The sequence below is a fragment of the Oncorhynchus mykiss genome, chromosome 23 (genome assembly GCF_057628025.1).
Source record: "Oncorhynchus mykiss isolate SJ-2025 chromosome 23, ASM5762802v1, whole genome shotgun sequence".
NCBI lineage: Eukaryota > Metazoa > Chordata > Actinopteri > Salmoniformes > Salmonidae > Oncorhynchus > Oncorhynchus mykiss.
The window spans coordinates 48,250,732-48,264,012 of record NC_143044.1 but is presented as its reverse complement, the minus strand read 5'-3'; the positions used below and the strand labels follow the sequence as shown (position 1 = coordinate 48,264,012).

Here is a 13,281-nt window from a genome sequence, read left to right as displayed (position 1 = left end):
CTATTGTTTCTGATCTTTACAGGAAAATGCCACGGGCACTATCTGATGTGTAGAGACATTTCACTGCAGCAAATGTAGAAGGAAAAGCTGTGTACATTTGCAAATGTTGTGCCAAATCATATGTGAAGAATGCAACAAAGATGCGGAATCATCTGGTCAAGTGCATAAAGTTCCCTCAGCGCTCAGGTATTTTCACTGGTGACAGACAATGCTGCAAACATGAAGTCTGCTTGGTCTAAAGTGGAGGAGTCCTACCCTCACATCACACCCATTGGCTGTGCTGCTCATGCGTTGAATCTGTTCCTCAAGGACACCATGGCACTGAAAACAATGGATACATTCTACAAGAGAGCCAAGGAAATGGTTAGGTATGTGAAGGGTCATCAAGTTATAGCAGCAATCTACCTCACCAAGCAAAGTGAGAAGAATAAGAGCACCACATTGAAGCTGCCCAGAAACACCCGTTGGGGTGGTGTTGTCATCATCATCAATGCCATCCATGTCTCCTGGATGGCATCGAGTCTCTCCAAGAAATGGCCATATCACAGTCTGCCGATATGGACAGCCCCATCAAGAGGATCCTCCTGGATGATGTATTTTGGTAGAGAGTGGTAAGCAGCCTGAAACCTATAGCAGTAGTCATTGCACGGATTGAGGGAGACAATGCCGTCCTGTCTGATGTTCAGACTCTGCTTGCAGATGTAAGAGAAGAAATCTGTACTGCCCAGCCCACTGTACTGTTGCTCCAAGCAGAGGAAACTGTAGTTCTGAAATACATCAAAAAGCGTGAAGACTTCTGCCTGAAGCCCAAACACGCCGCAGCGTACATGTTGGACCCCAAGTATGCTGGCAAGAGCATCCTGTCTGGCGCAGAGAACAACAAGGCCTATGGTGTCATCACTACTGTGTCTCGCCACCTTGGCCTGGATGAGGGCAAGGTTCTTGGCAGTCAGGCGAAGTACACTTCCAAGTAAGGGCTTTGTGATGGAGATGCAATATGGCAGTTGTGCCAACATATCTCATCAGCCACCGGGACTTTTTTCCCCTGTTGCCTCCATCCTCCAAATCCCACCAAAAACAGCCGCCTCAGAGCGCAACTGGTCCTTGTTTGGGAACACACACCAAAGCACACAACAGGCTGACCAATACAAGGGTTGAAAAATTGGTGGACATCCAGGCATATTTGAGGCTTTTTGAGCCTGACAACGAAACTCCCTCAACAAGCTTGGAAAGTTACAGTGAAGATGAGGCCTCAGTCTGATGTTCAAGTAGTGTGCATTGAGGAGGTCCAGGGAGAAGACATGGAAGCCTGAGAGGAAGACAACCAAAGCTTTCGTTTCTAGATTATCATTTTACAGATGTATGTTGAAAATGTCTTTGGGAGATGCGATGGATCATTGGAGATCGTTCAGTGAAATCATCCCATGTGAAGAGCCAACTCATTTAATTAAAGTTCAATTTGTAACATTTTTTTAAAATATATTTCTATTGGAAGGATTTGGTCATTTGCAATTGTCTACTTATGATAAGATAAAAGGTTAATGTTTCTGTTTCCATATATGGTAAATATATCCAATGCAAAAAACATTTAAATGGTATTAATAATAATTTGCATATATTTCCATTCATTTCCATATATTCCCTTCAATTCCCACAGAAGGTTTCCACCACTGAATATTCCCCAAAATGTGCTACCCTATGTCTAATATTGGTCTGGTCTGGCTACCCCTGAGATGACGCTCAATATTGGTCTGGTCTGGCTACCCCTGAGATGACGCTCAATATTGGTCTGGTCTGGCTACCCCTGAGATGACACTCAATATTGGTCTGGTCTGGCTACCCCTGAGATGACGCTCCATATTGGTCTGGCCTGGCTACCCCTGAGAGATGACACTCCATATTGGTCTGGCCTGGCTACCCCTGAGAGATGACGCTCCATATTGGTCTGGTCTGGCTACCCCTGAGAGATGACGCTCCATATTGATCTGGACTACAGTTGTGACTAGAGGCTCTTTCTCATTCTTCCTCCATCCCTTGCATCCTCTCGCTTCCTTCTCTATCGTATTGTAGGAGAATGTCTAAGGTCCCTCTCATCTGACATTCTTCAATGCATTTTGAGGAGCGTATGCAAGGTAATGAGGAAAGAATTGAGGAAGAACCTTGGTTTCTACCTTAGCTGGAGAAAAAAGTGTATTTCTGCTGTAAATACTCAGTCTGTAAAGAGAAGTGTTGCCTCCCGGTTTCATCCGACTGTAGGTTTTGAAGACCCACCACTGGTTTTAGTTACATAAACCTTAATCCACAGCTTCTAAAAACATGGATATCTATTCCTAATGTTGGTTACACAAGACATCGGATTGAGGTCATTTTCTAAATAGGAAATAAAAGTTTTTTTTTTAACACCTTGCGCTTCTCAACTGTATTTTGGAGAAAGTCGAAGGTTTCTTTCCTGTGAAGTTCTTATCCAATGCTTCTGAAAAGGAGGAGTGATGATCTGATGAATCGAGAAAAGATTAATTGAGAAATAGCCATGGTATGCTGATTTATTACTGACGTAACGGTCTCCTCCTGCAGGGCTACTTTGAGAGCTGCAACATCCACAGGAACCGCATAGCTGGCTTTGAGGTGAAGGCGTACGCCAACCCCACGGTGGTGCGCTGTGAGATCCACCACGGACAGACGGGAGGGATCTACGTGCACGAGAAGGGCCGAGGACAGTTCATTGAGAACAAGATCTATGCAAACAACTTTGCTGGAGTGTGGGTCACCTCCAATAGCGATCCTACAATAAGGTCAGTGGGGTTTTGGGTCAAATACATTCTCTCTTTCTCTCACTTTAAAAAAAAAAAATCCTCTTTCGTGCTCGCTCTCTCTTTCGCTGTCTCGTCTCTCCCTTTGTCCATTATGCAATCTATATTACATTGTATTGATGCTGATGTGTAAATGGATAGTCAATGGTGCCATTTTTCCACGGTGTGTCAATCACAGGGGAAACGCCATCTTCAACGGTAACCAGGGTGGCGTTTACATATTCGGTGACGGCCGAGGCCTCATTGAGGGGAATGATATCTACGGTAACGCCTTGGCAGGGATCCAGATCAGGACGAACAGCTGCCCAATCGTACGACACAACAAGATCCACGACGGACAGCACGGGGGCATCTATGTGGTAAGTAGAGCTTTCTAGAACCTTTTTAAATGTATATTTAAAGAAAGCACATAATCACATGTTTAGTACTTATGAAGCTCCTAGCTGTGGTTTATCTGCAACCCTTTAGCATATTTAACCACTATTAGCCTGCCATATTAGTGTTAAATAAACCTTCATACAGTAGGCAGCAGACTGACAGAGGATAAGGATGTTAGTAATGTAATTCACGTGTGTCTCCCCTGTAGCATGAAAAGGGACAGGGGGTGATTGAGGAGAATGAGGTCTACAGCAACACGCTGGCAGGAGTCTGGGTGACCACAGGAAGCACACCTGTCCTCAGGAGGAACAGGATACACAGTGGGAAACAGGTATGGACATAGAGGGAGAGTTGCATTTATTAGGGATCCCTCTTCCTGGGGCCCAAACACACCAAAGCATCCACATTACATATAAAACAGTGAACTATGTTTGTACTGAATGAGCTAAAGATAACAGTACATCATATAACATCCCTACACCACCACATATCCACAACATGTTCAATACCACCATACAACAATATCACAATGTGTGTGTATGCATTCACCTTTGTGTGTCGGGGGGGGGGGGGGGGGGGGGGGCACTGTCAGTTCAGTTGGCTCCATTGGCCACTCATCTCCCACGGATGGATGGATGAATGCAAACTAAACACTCCCACCTCCCCTCTTGTCTTGTGGGTCATACAGGTTGGTGTCTACTTCTACGACAACGGCCATGGAGTGTTGGAGGACAATGATATCTACAACCACATGTACTCTGGAGTTCAAATCAGGTCAGTGAAAGGGCTGGAACTCAATGGGTGGGTCCCACGCGGTGCCACACTGACAACCACGCGGTGCCACACTGACAACCACGCGGTGGGACCCACTGACAACCACGCGGTGGGACCCACTGACAACCACGCGGTGGGACCCACTGACAACCACGCGGTGGGACCCACTGACAACCACACGGTGGGACCCACTGACAACCACATGTGTAGTGCATGTTGCTGTTTTAATAAAGGCATTTTAACAGATTATTTATCACATTGCTATGCACTTTTTTGTCATACTATTGATTTTAATTATATGCATTGATTGATTTGTTGGTTAATGTTTCCCACTGTAACAGAACTGGAAGCAATCCCAAAATCAGACGGAACAAGATCTGGGGAGGTCAAAATGGAGGCATTCTGGTTTACAACTCAGGTGAGAAACCAACTGTTAGTCTCTATCCATCCTCTCAGTCTCCTCTCAGCTTGATTTTGTCGGCAGAGGGGTGAAGCAAGCACATATTTTCTTCAGAAAGTGTACCTTTTCCACATGAAAATCATGATGCAGAACAGTTAAGACACCCTGGATTCACAGGTTCTGAGTGGAGTGGCTCCATCACATTCCTGTGTCACTCAGATGCTCCCTCATGAACTCTATAACCATGATACATGAAAGGGGGACCTCTTGGCTGATATCCTGACTCTGTTTCAGGTTTGGGCTTCATCGAGGACAATGAGATCTTTGACAACGCCATGGCGGGGGTGTGGATAAAGACGGACAGCAACCCCACCCTCCGGAGGAATAAGATCCACGACGGGCGAGACGGAGGGATCTGTATATTCAACGGAGGACGGGGTTTACTGGAGGAGAACGATATCTTCAGGAACGCCCAGGCAGGGGTCCTCATCAGCACCAACAGCCACCCCATCCTGAGGAAGAACAGGATATTTGACGGCTTCGCTGCAGGTGGGCGACGCTATGCTAGAAAGCAGAGTTCAGTCCAGAGTTGTGTTCATTAGGAACCATGTGAAGGAAAGCAGACTGAAAGGAGGAGGGACTACCTGGATTGGTCCAATAACAAATGCTGCAAAAAATGTATTTGACTGTGTTAAGCATGACCGGGCAGTATTTAGCTTTGACTCCATGTGATTAATAGGTAGACGTTAACCCTATCAGTCCCGAGGCTTTTTGTTTATCTGACTTAAATTTTTCTGCATGTCCAGCCCTTATATTTAGCCTTTTTTTACCATTTTATTTTTAGGACGGGCTGAACACAAAACAGTTTCACAATTTCATATAAACAGTTGCATTCATGAGTTTAATAGACTGTGAAAATAAATGTCCTCAAGCAAAATCCTGATCAAAATGAATTCGTATGAATGCTGTATGTACAGAAATTGTTTCCTCCCTGGGAAATGAATATCCAACTAGTCAGTAACAACTGTGTGGAGTTTGTGACAGCAACTATGTGAGCGTATCACAGTATTATAGACACTATGTAGAAGAAACTCTTACCTTTTAACGGTTCTTGTGTAGCTTGTTAGCGACAGAGCAAAACATGTCACGTGCGTTTTCGTGAGAGTCCCAGCTTTTCATAGATAACTTGTGGCTCAAACCATAGACTCTACAGACGTTTTTGTAAAAAGACCCAGGATCCACCCGTGTCTCACAAATCAGCTCAAACACAATGTTTAAATGGGGTTAGAATACCAAATTGCGCCAGCGTTGCAGGAGGTGGGACCCAATCCCAAATGGACACGTATATGGACATCTGCTCGTCAAACATCTGTCCAAAATCATAGGCATTAATATCGAGTTGCTCCCCCCCTTTGCTGCAATAACAGCCTCCACTCTTCTGGGAAGGCTTCCCACTAGATGGTGGAACATTCCTGCTGGGACTTGCTTCCATATTAGTGAGGTTGGGCACTGCTGATTAGGCCTGGCTCAGTCGGCGTTCAAATTCATCCCAAAGGGGGTTGAAGTCAGGACTCTGTGCAGACTAGTCAAGTTCTACCACACCGATCTCGACAATCCATTTCTGTATGAACCTCGCTTTGTGCACGGGTGCATTGTCATGCAGGAAAGGGCCTTCCCCAAACTGTTACCACAGAGTTGCAAGCGGAATCGTCTAAAATGTAATTTGTATGTAGAATGTATGTTGTAGCATTAAGATTTTCTTTCACTGGAACTACATTTATTTTAATATTTGACCTTTATTTAAGTCAGTTAAGAACAAATTCTTATTTACAATGACGGCCTACCGGGGAACAGTGGGTTAACTGCCTTGTTCAGGGACAGAAAGACACACACCTGTCTATATAAGGTGCATGTCAGAGCAAAAACCAAGCCATGAGGTCGAAGGAATTGTCTGTAGGTACCAAAAAAATGGAATGTCCCCAAGAACACAGTGGCCTCCATTCTTAAATGTAAGAAGTTTGAAACCACCAAGACTCTTTATAGAGCTGGATGTCCGGCCAAACTGAGCAATCAGGGGAGAAGGGCCTTGGTCAGGGAGGTGACCAAGAACCCCATGGTCACTCTGACAGAGCTCCAGAGTTCCTCTGTGGAGATGGGAGAGTTTGCCAGAAGGCACCTTCAGAAACAAGATTAGCTGTTCTGATGAAACCAAGATTGAACTCTTTGGCCAGAATGCCAAGCCTCACATCTGGAAGAAACAAGAAACATGGCACCATCCCTACGGTGAAGCATGGTAGTCGCAGCATCATGCTATGGGGGTGTTTCTCAGCTGCAGGGTCTAGTCAGGATCGAGGCATTTACAGAGAGGTCCTTGATGAAAACCTGCTCCAGAGTGCTCAGGACCTCATACTGGGGTGAAGGTTCACCTTCCAACAGGACCACCACCCCAAGCACACAGCCAAGACAATGCAGGAGTGGCTTGGGGTCAAGTCTCAATGTCCTGGAGTGGTCCGGACTTGAACCCGATCGAACATCTCCGGGGAGACCTGAAAATCACTGTGTAGCAACACTTCCCATCCAACCTGACAGAGCTTGAGAGGATCTTCAGAGAATGGGAGAAACTTCCCAGATACAGGTGTGCCAAGCTTGTAGCGTCATACCCAAGAAGACTCGAGGCTGTATTTGCTGCCAAAGGTGCTTCAACAAAGTAAAGGGTCTTTCTAGAAACCTGTTTTTGCTTTGTCATTATGGTGTATTGTGCATAGATTTTGTTTTTTTACATATACTTTTTTGTAAAAGTCTTTAACCTAACGTGGAAAAGGTCAAGGGGTCTGAATACTTTCTGAAAACACTATAGTATGTCTCCACCTTGTCGTCTGATAGTTTGTTTAGGTGGAAGTTTAACTATATTATACTAATGAAATTCTCTCAGATCTCCACAGGTGCTTAGGGGGTCCTGAATTTCCACTTCCCCCATGCTGATCCTGACCTGTCTCTGTTTCTATGTCTACCAGGTATTGAGATCACCAATCATGCCACGGCAACCCTGGAGGGCAATCAGATCTTCAACAACCGCTTTGGAGGGTTGTTTCTCGCATCGGGTGTCAACGTTACAATGAAAGGTAAAAGAGAACATATTGTTACTAGAATCTAACACAGGAACTACTTATGGTCAGTCTCTTTGGCAAAATGGTGGTTTTGAATTCTCTGAAATTGTCTCTAAATTACTTTTTTTTATCTGTACCTGGTCTGATCCAACCCCCCCCCCCGTTCTCCTGTATTCCCCCCACCCCCCCCCAGATAACAAAATAATGAACAATCAAGATGCCATTGAAAAAGCTGTGAGCAGAGGTCAGTGCCTGTACAAGATTTCCAGTTACACCAGCTATCCAATGCACGATTTTTACAGGTAATAATTTCTTACCCTGTGTGTATAGATATCTCTACACATATCTGGATATATAGAGAGAGAGCGTTAGAGATATCTTTACACATCTGGATATATATATATATATAGAGCGAGAGAGATCTCTACACATCTGGATATATAGATGGAGAGATCTCTACACATCTGGATATATAGATGGAGAGATCTCCACACATATCTGGATATATAGATGGAGAGATCTCCACACATATCTGGATATATAGATGGAGAGATCTCTACACATCTGGATATATAGATGGAGAGATCTCCACACATCTGGATATATAGATGGAGAGATCTCTACACATATCTGGATATATAGATGGAGAGATCTCTACACATATCTGGATATATAGATGGAGATATCTGGATATATAGATTGAGAGATCTCCACACATATCTGGATATATAGATGGAGAGATCTCCACACATATCTGGATATATAGATGGAGAGATCTCTACATATCTGGATATATAGATAGAGCGCGTCACCCAGTGGAGTATTCCAGAAAGCAGGATTATGAAGTTAGTCGGCAAACTTTGATAAACAGCCACATACAACTCTTGATTTTCTGATTTATTGAGAATGCTACTTTTGTAAATGTTAAGTCTGTATTTCTCAAGAAGATTTTTATTTATTTTAAGCAATGTTGGATTCATTGATCCATCTGTCCACTTTAATGGATGAAACTCATTTGGCTCGTCACCTGTTTCTTTGTTCTGTCCCTCCGTGTGGTCAGGTGTCACACCTGTAACACAACAGACCGCAACGCCATCTGTGTGAACTGCATCAAGAAGTGCCACCAGGGGCACGACGTTGAGTTCATTAGGCATGATAGGTACGTTACTGTTCTGTTTAATGCCTTTTTAATGACAGTGATATTTCACTCTAAGTTACTTTTAATTATATCTGGTTTTATATTGCACAATCGTGTGCAGAACCTCTCCCTCCTGTGCCAAATGATAGCTCACATTCAAATCTGTTTGTGTACAGTAATTGACTTTAAGAAATCTGAAGAGCTGACTGGAGATGTGCTAGTATTTCAGTGGCTACTTGATCAGTTGATATTTCCTCACGGTCTTCCACTTTAGTCATTTTCAATATTCTAATCCGTACCTTCTCTGTAGATTCTTCTGTGACTGTGGAGCCGGAACCTTGTCAAACCCCTGCACGCTAGCCGGAGAGCCTACGCATGACACGGACACACTGTACGACTCCGCCCCTCCTATAGAGTCCAATACGCTGCAACACAACTGAGCTGGACCTCCCACCTCCGGACCTATTCCCTATATAGTGCACTACTTTTGACTAGGACCCTATGCTGGCCAGGTCAAAAGTGGTCCACTATGTGGGGAATAGGGTGCCATTTTGGACCGACACAGAAACTCCTCTTTGTTCAGCTAACTTGTCCACTAATGCATGGGAAGGAGGAAAAATACAATACAAACTGTTATAAATATTTCAATTGTTTCACACATGAAAATATGTAAAAATGGATGTTGTGGTGGATAAAGACAAGCTGAAAGGAGACATACATTTATATACTGAAAAATGTTCTGCTGTGGATGCACCGCTCCCCCCTTGTTTTCCTTCCCAGCAATGTATTGGCGGAGAGGAGAGGACCTGGTCGAATGTAGTGCCCTATGAAGAGAATAGGATGCCATTTCGGACTCAGAGATATTGACTCAGGTTGAAGGAGAATTAATGGGACGCATTGCAGTTTTATAACGGAGCTGGGGAGAGGTGGATGGGCGCTAGCCATCTTCATGCCCCCCGCCGCCTTTGAAGTGGTCAAGTCAGACTGCAGTTATTGTACAGAGCCATGAATGATGGCAGGACGGCACAGCAACGCTCAGAGCCATAAAAGGAACCAGTTCCTCGCCACACACTGCCTATGTCTCCGGGCAGCAAACCCCTGTGGTGTTGGTATGGATACAACAAATGAAATATTAATGACCTAGCACTTCCGCTTTTAATTTTTTGGGTGAAAACAAAGTTTTTGATTTTAAATGGTTTTTCCCCCTGTAGCTTTGTATTTTCATGCAAAAATGTTACTGTACTTGAATGTCTTATTTTATTAAATATAATAGTTTTTTTTGGTTATTCAACCATAGACTTGCTGTAAGTGTACTCATGTCGCAGTATCTACGTTCTTTCTGTGAAAGAGAACAAACAAACACAAAAAAAAAACATTTTCCCCAGCAATGTTGACTTTCAAATGTGAGACTTTTAGAATTGATCGTGGCTGTTTCGAGTCTGAATACCTTTTCTTTTTGTCAAGGAGCCATGAATGCTTCTCTACATATTTCCTATTTGGACCATACTGCAGGTAACCTCAGTATAATTGTATACTGTATAAGTATAAGCGCTGGATTCAATTTGTATTGTGGGAAATCTGACCTAAATTTAGGGTAATTTCGATTGAGCCGACACATGCAACTTTCACTGTGAATGCAGTCTCCGAAAGCAGGAACATTGATTTAAAGGCATTTTATAACGCAGATCTTTTGTAATATGGATTGAATCCAGCCCTCAGTCTTGTGAAATCACAGCTGTCTTCATTTAGGCTCCAAGGTCCAGGGTGTACTGTAGTGCTTTCTTAGTCTGGTCCCAGATCTGTTTGTGCCGTTCCCCATAATGACCACAGGAGTTGTCAACGCCACACGAACAGATCTGGGACTGACTAGGAGAGTAAAACATTGCTGGAGCTTTTTTTTTGTAACACTAGAGCTCTACTGAATGAGACTAAGTATCCACACAGCGGTAAATGGTTTATTACGTTCCCCTCCACCCCATCTATGTGTATTGGTGACTGTGGGCTCTCAAACAGCTTGAATTGTATGCATGTACCATAACACCCAGACTTAATATATTGTGGAGTATTCAATAACCATTATGTAGATGCTAGTGAATTAAAAGGGTTTACTTTCCTAGATAGAGAAAACTGGTCATTTTTTTAAAAATGAACTTTATTAGATGATAATACATTAGTGACTTGTGGAAAAGAGCAGGAAAGGGGTGTATTCAGGGATGGGAAAGGTTTAATGTTGCAGATAGAATGAATACTTTGACAAATGTATCGTGTAGAACACAGTATCTGAACGTTTTGTAAAGTTATGTCCTAAACAGGCCCCAACAACAAAACGGTGCATTTTCACAGGTTGCTGATCATCTGGAGAGCAAGGCAAACTGTATGCCAGCTGCTTTGGGGTCTTCAGCATACAAACACAGCTTCCCGTGGAACATTTTTTTTTAGAAAAATGCATTTACTCCGCAATCAGATAGGTGTGGGGGACTACCTTAATATTTGCTCATGGGTAGAACAGCTCTTCAAGTGTACAAAACATTAAGGGGGTCACGTAACTCAATATTAGGAATGTGTTCTTAATGTTCTTACTCTGTACGTTGGTTACATCAAATATGGAGTTTAGCTGAGCAACTATCGTCATTACGGCTGGTGTGTGCTTCCCAAAAAAAAGGTCTAAGTAGAAATTTACAAGCAACTGAAAAAAAATCATTTTTGGCACCTCCGATGTATTGTGCAGTCGTAGACTTGACCTGTGGCAGTGATTTACATTGAGAGGTGCCGAATAGGCATGTTTTCGGTTGCTTGTACATTTCTAGTTGGACTTTTTTTAAGCATATACCCGCCGTAACGGGAGTAAAAGAGAGCTCTGCAAGCATCATGTTGAACAACTAACGCAGACCTGCTAAACGTGAATAATTTTTGAGTACCACTTCAGCGTGACGGCGCGCATGCGATCGCCACACTGCTCAAACCATTGGCTAAACATGTTGCATTTGCCTAACGTTGGCAGAAGACTGCCTCTGCAGGAATGGAAGGCTATAGACTTATGGATACTTAGTAATAATTGGCTGCTCTTCAGTAGCTAACTAGAAACAAGTTTAAATGTACAACCAGGGCTCTCTTACTTGTATTTTCTGACAAGGTGGTGCTGATGTAGTCAATTTCCCCCTCCAGGAAGTTGGAGCATTTTTGAAAAACATGTGACTCATTTCCAGAAATGATATCAAACAATGTAGCCAACACAGCATTCTGGTGTTGGATCCTAAATTAAATTGAGGTGCTTCTAGGTTAAATTTAGGAGTAATGATTATTCGTTGTCTTTATTTGGATAGTCTAGTGAAAATATAAACTGGCTTCATTTTGATTGGGGAGAAAATTCAGAATAATTCAATTACTGGATGCAATGTAATAGTCATCTTTTTATTTAACTAGGAAAGTCAGTTAAGAACAAATTCTTATTTACAATGACAGCCTACCGGGGAACAGTGGATTAACTGCTTTTTTTCAGGAGCAGAACAGATTTTTACCTTGTTAGCTCGGGGATTCGATCCAGCAACCTTTAGGTTACTAGCCCAACGCTCTAATCACTAGGCTACCTGCAGCCCTGCATACAGTAGGCTATGGAATATGAAACAAGTAAATTAGGCCTATGACCTCATCCATTCAACATGCCTTGTCATTGGTGAACTGACTTATCATTAGCAGCCTACTGTAGACATACAGCTAACAGTGCCTTCAAAGTATTCAGACCCCTTGGATTTCATTGTTGCAAAGTGGGATTCAAATTGAAGAAAAAATAATCTACACAACATTGCAGAGGGGACTTGCTTCCATTCAGCCACGAGCATTAATGATTTTGGACAATTAGACCTGGCTTGCAGTCGGTGTTAATTCATCCCAAGGGTGTTTGATGGGGTTGAGGTCAGGACTCTGTGCAGGCCAGTCAAATTCTTCCACACCGATCTCAACAAACCATTTCTGTATGGACCTCACTTTGTGTATGGACCTCACTTTGTGTATGCAAGCATTGTCATGCTGAAACAGGAAAGGGCCTTCCCCAAAAACTGTTACTGCAAAGTTGGAAGCACAGATTTGTCTAGAATATAATTATTCAGACCCTTTGCTATGAGACTCAAAATTGAGCTCAGGCAGATCCTGTTTCCATTGATCATCCTTGATGTTTCTACAACTTGGGAGTCCATCTGTGGTAAATTCAATTAATTGGACATGATTTGGAAAGGCACACACACCTATCTATATAAGGTCCCACAGTTGACAGTGCATGTCATGGCAAAAACCAAACCATGAGGTCAAAGGAATCGTCCGTAGAATCGTCCGAGACAGGATTGTGTCGAGGCAGCATTGAAGGCCTCCATCATTCTTAAATGGAAGAAGTTTGGAACTACCAAGACTCTTCCAAGTGCTGGCCGCTCAGCCAAACTGAGCAAATCGGGGGAGAAGGGCCTTGGTCAGGGAGGTGACCATGAATCCGATTTTCACTGACAGAGCTCCAGAGTTCCTCTGCGGAGATGGGAGAACCTTCCAGAAGGACAACCATCTCTGCAGCACTCCACCAATCAGGCCTTTATGGTAGAGTGGCATGACGGAAGCCACTCCCCAGTAAAACGGTACATGACAGCCCCTTAGGAGTGTGCCAAAAGGCACCTAAAGACTCTGACCATG

The 13,281-nt window shown here is 43.5% G+C and overlaps 1 protein-coding gene across 15 annotated transcripts in view; it reads left to right on the top strand.

Moving 5' to 3' along the window:
• Positions 1-10,723, top strand: part of LOC110503010 (F-box only protein 11) — a 48,163-nt gene extending 37,440 nt beyond the window's left edge. For 8 of the 15 annotated variants that reach the window (XM_036960873.2, XM_036960872.2, XM_090217561.1 and 5 more), the window contains exons 12-21: positions 2,575-2,792; positions 2,989-3,169; positions 3,397-3,519; positions 3,877-3,962; positions 4,304-4,380; positions 4,657-4,911; positions 7,377-7,484; positions 7,663-7,771; positions 8,530-8,628; positions 8,918-10,723. In XM_036960873.2, coding sequence (XP_036816768.1) covers positions 2,575-2,792; positions 2,989-3,169; positions 3,397-3,519; positions 3,877-3,962; positions 4,304-4,380; positions 4,657-4,911; positions 7,377-7,484; positions 7,663-7,771; positions 8,530-8,628; positions 8,918-9,047 — 1,386 coding nt within the window. In that variant the 3' untranslated portion in view covers positions 9,048-10,723. Of the gene's footprint in view, positions 1-22; positions 2,265-2,574; positions 2,793-2,988; positions 3,170-3,396; positions 3,520-3,876; positions 3,963-4,303; positions 4,381-4,656; positions 4,912-7,376; positions 7,485-7,662; positions 7,772-8,529; positions 8,629-8,917 lie in introns of those variants that run through there. The other 7 variants (XR_016491160.1, XR_005039276.2, XR_016491162.1 and 4 more) reach the window with 2 other exon arrangements.
• Positions 10,724-13,281: the final 2,558 nt, after the last annotated feature.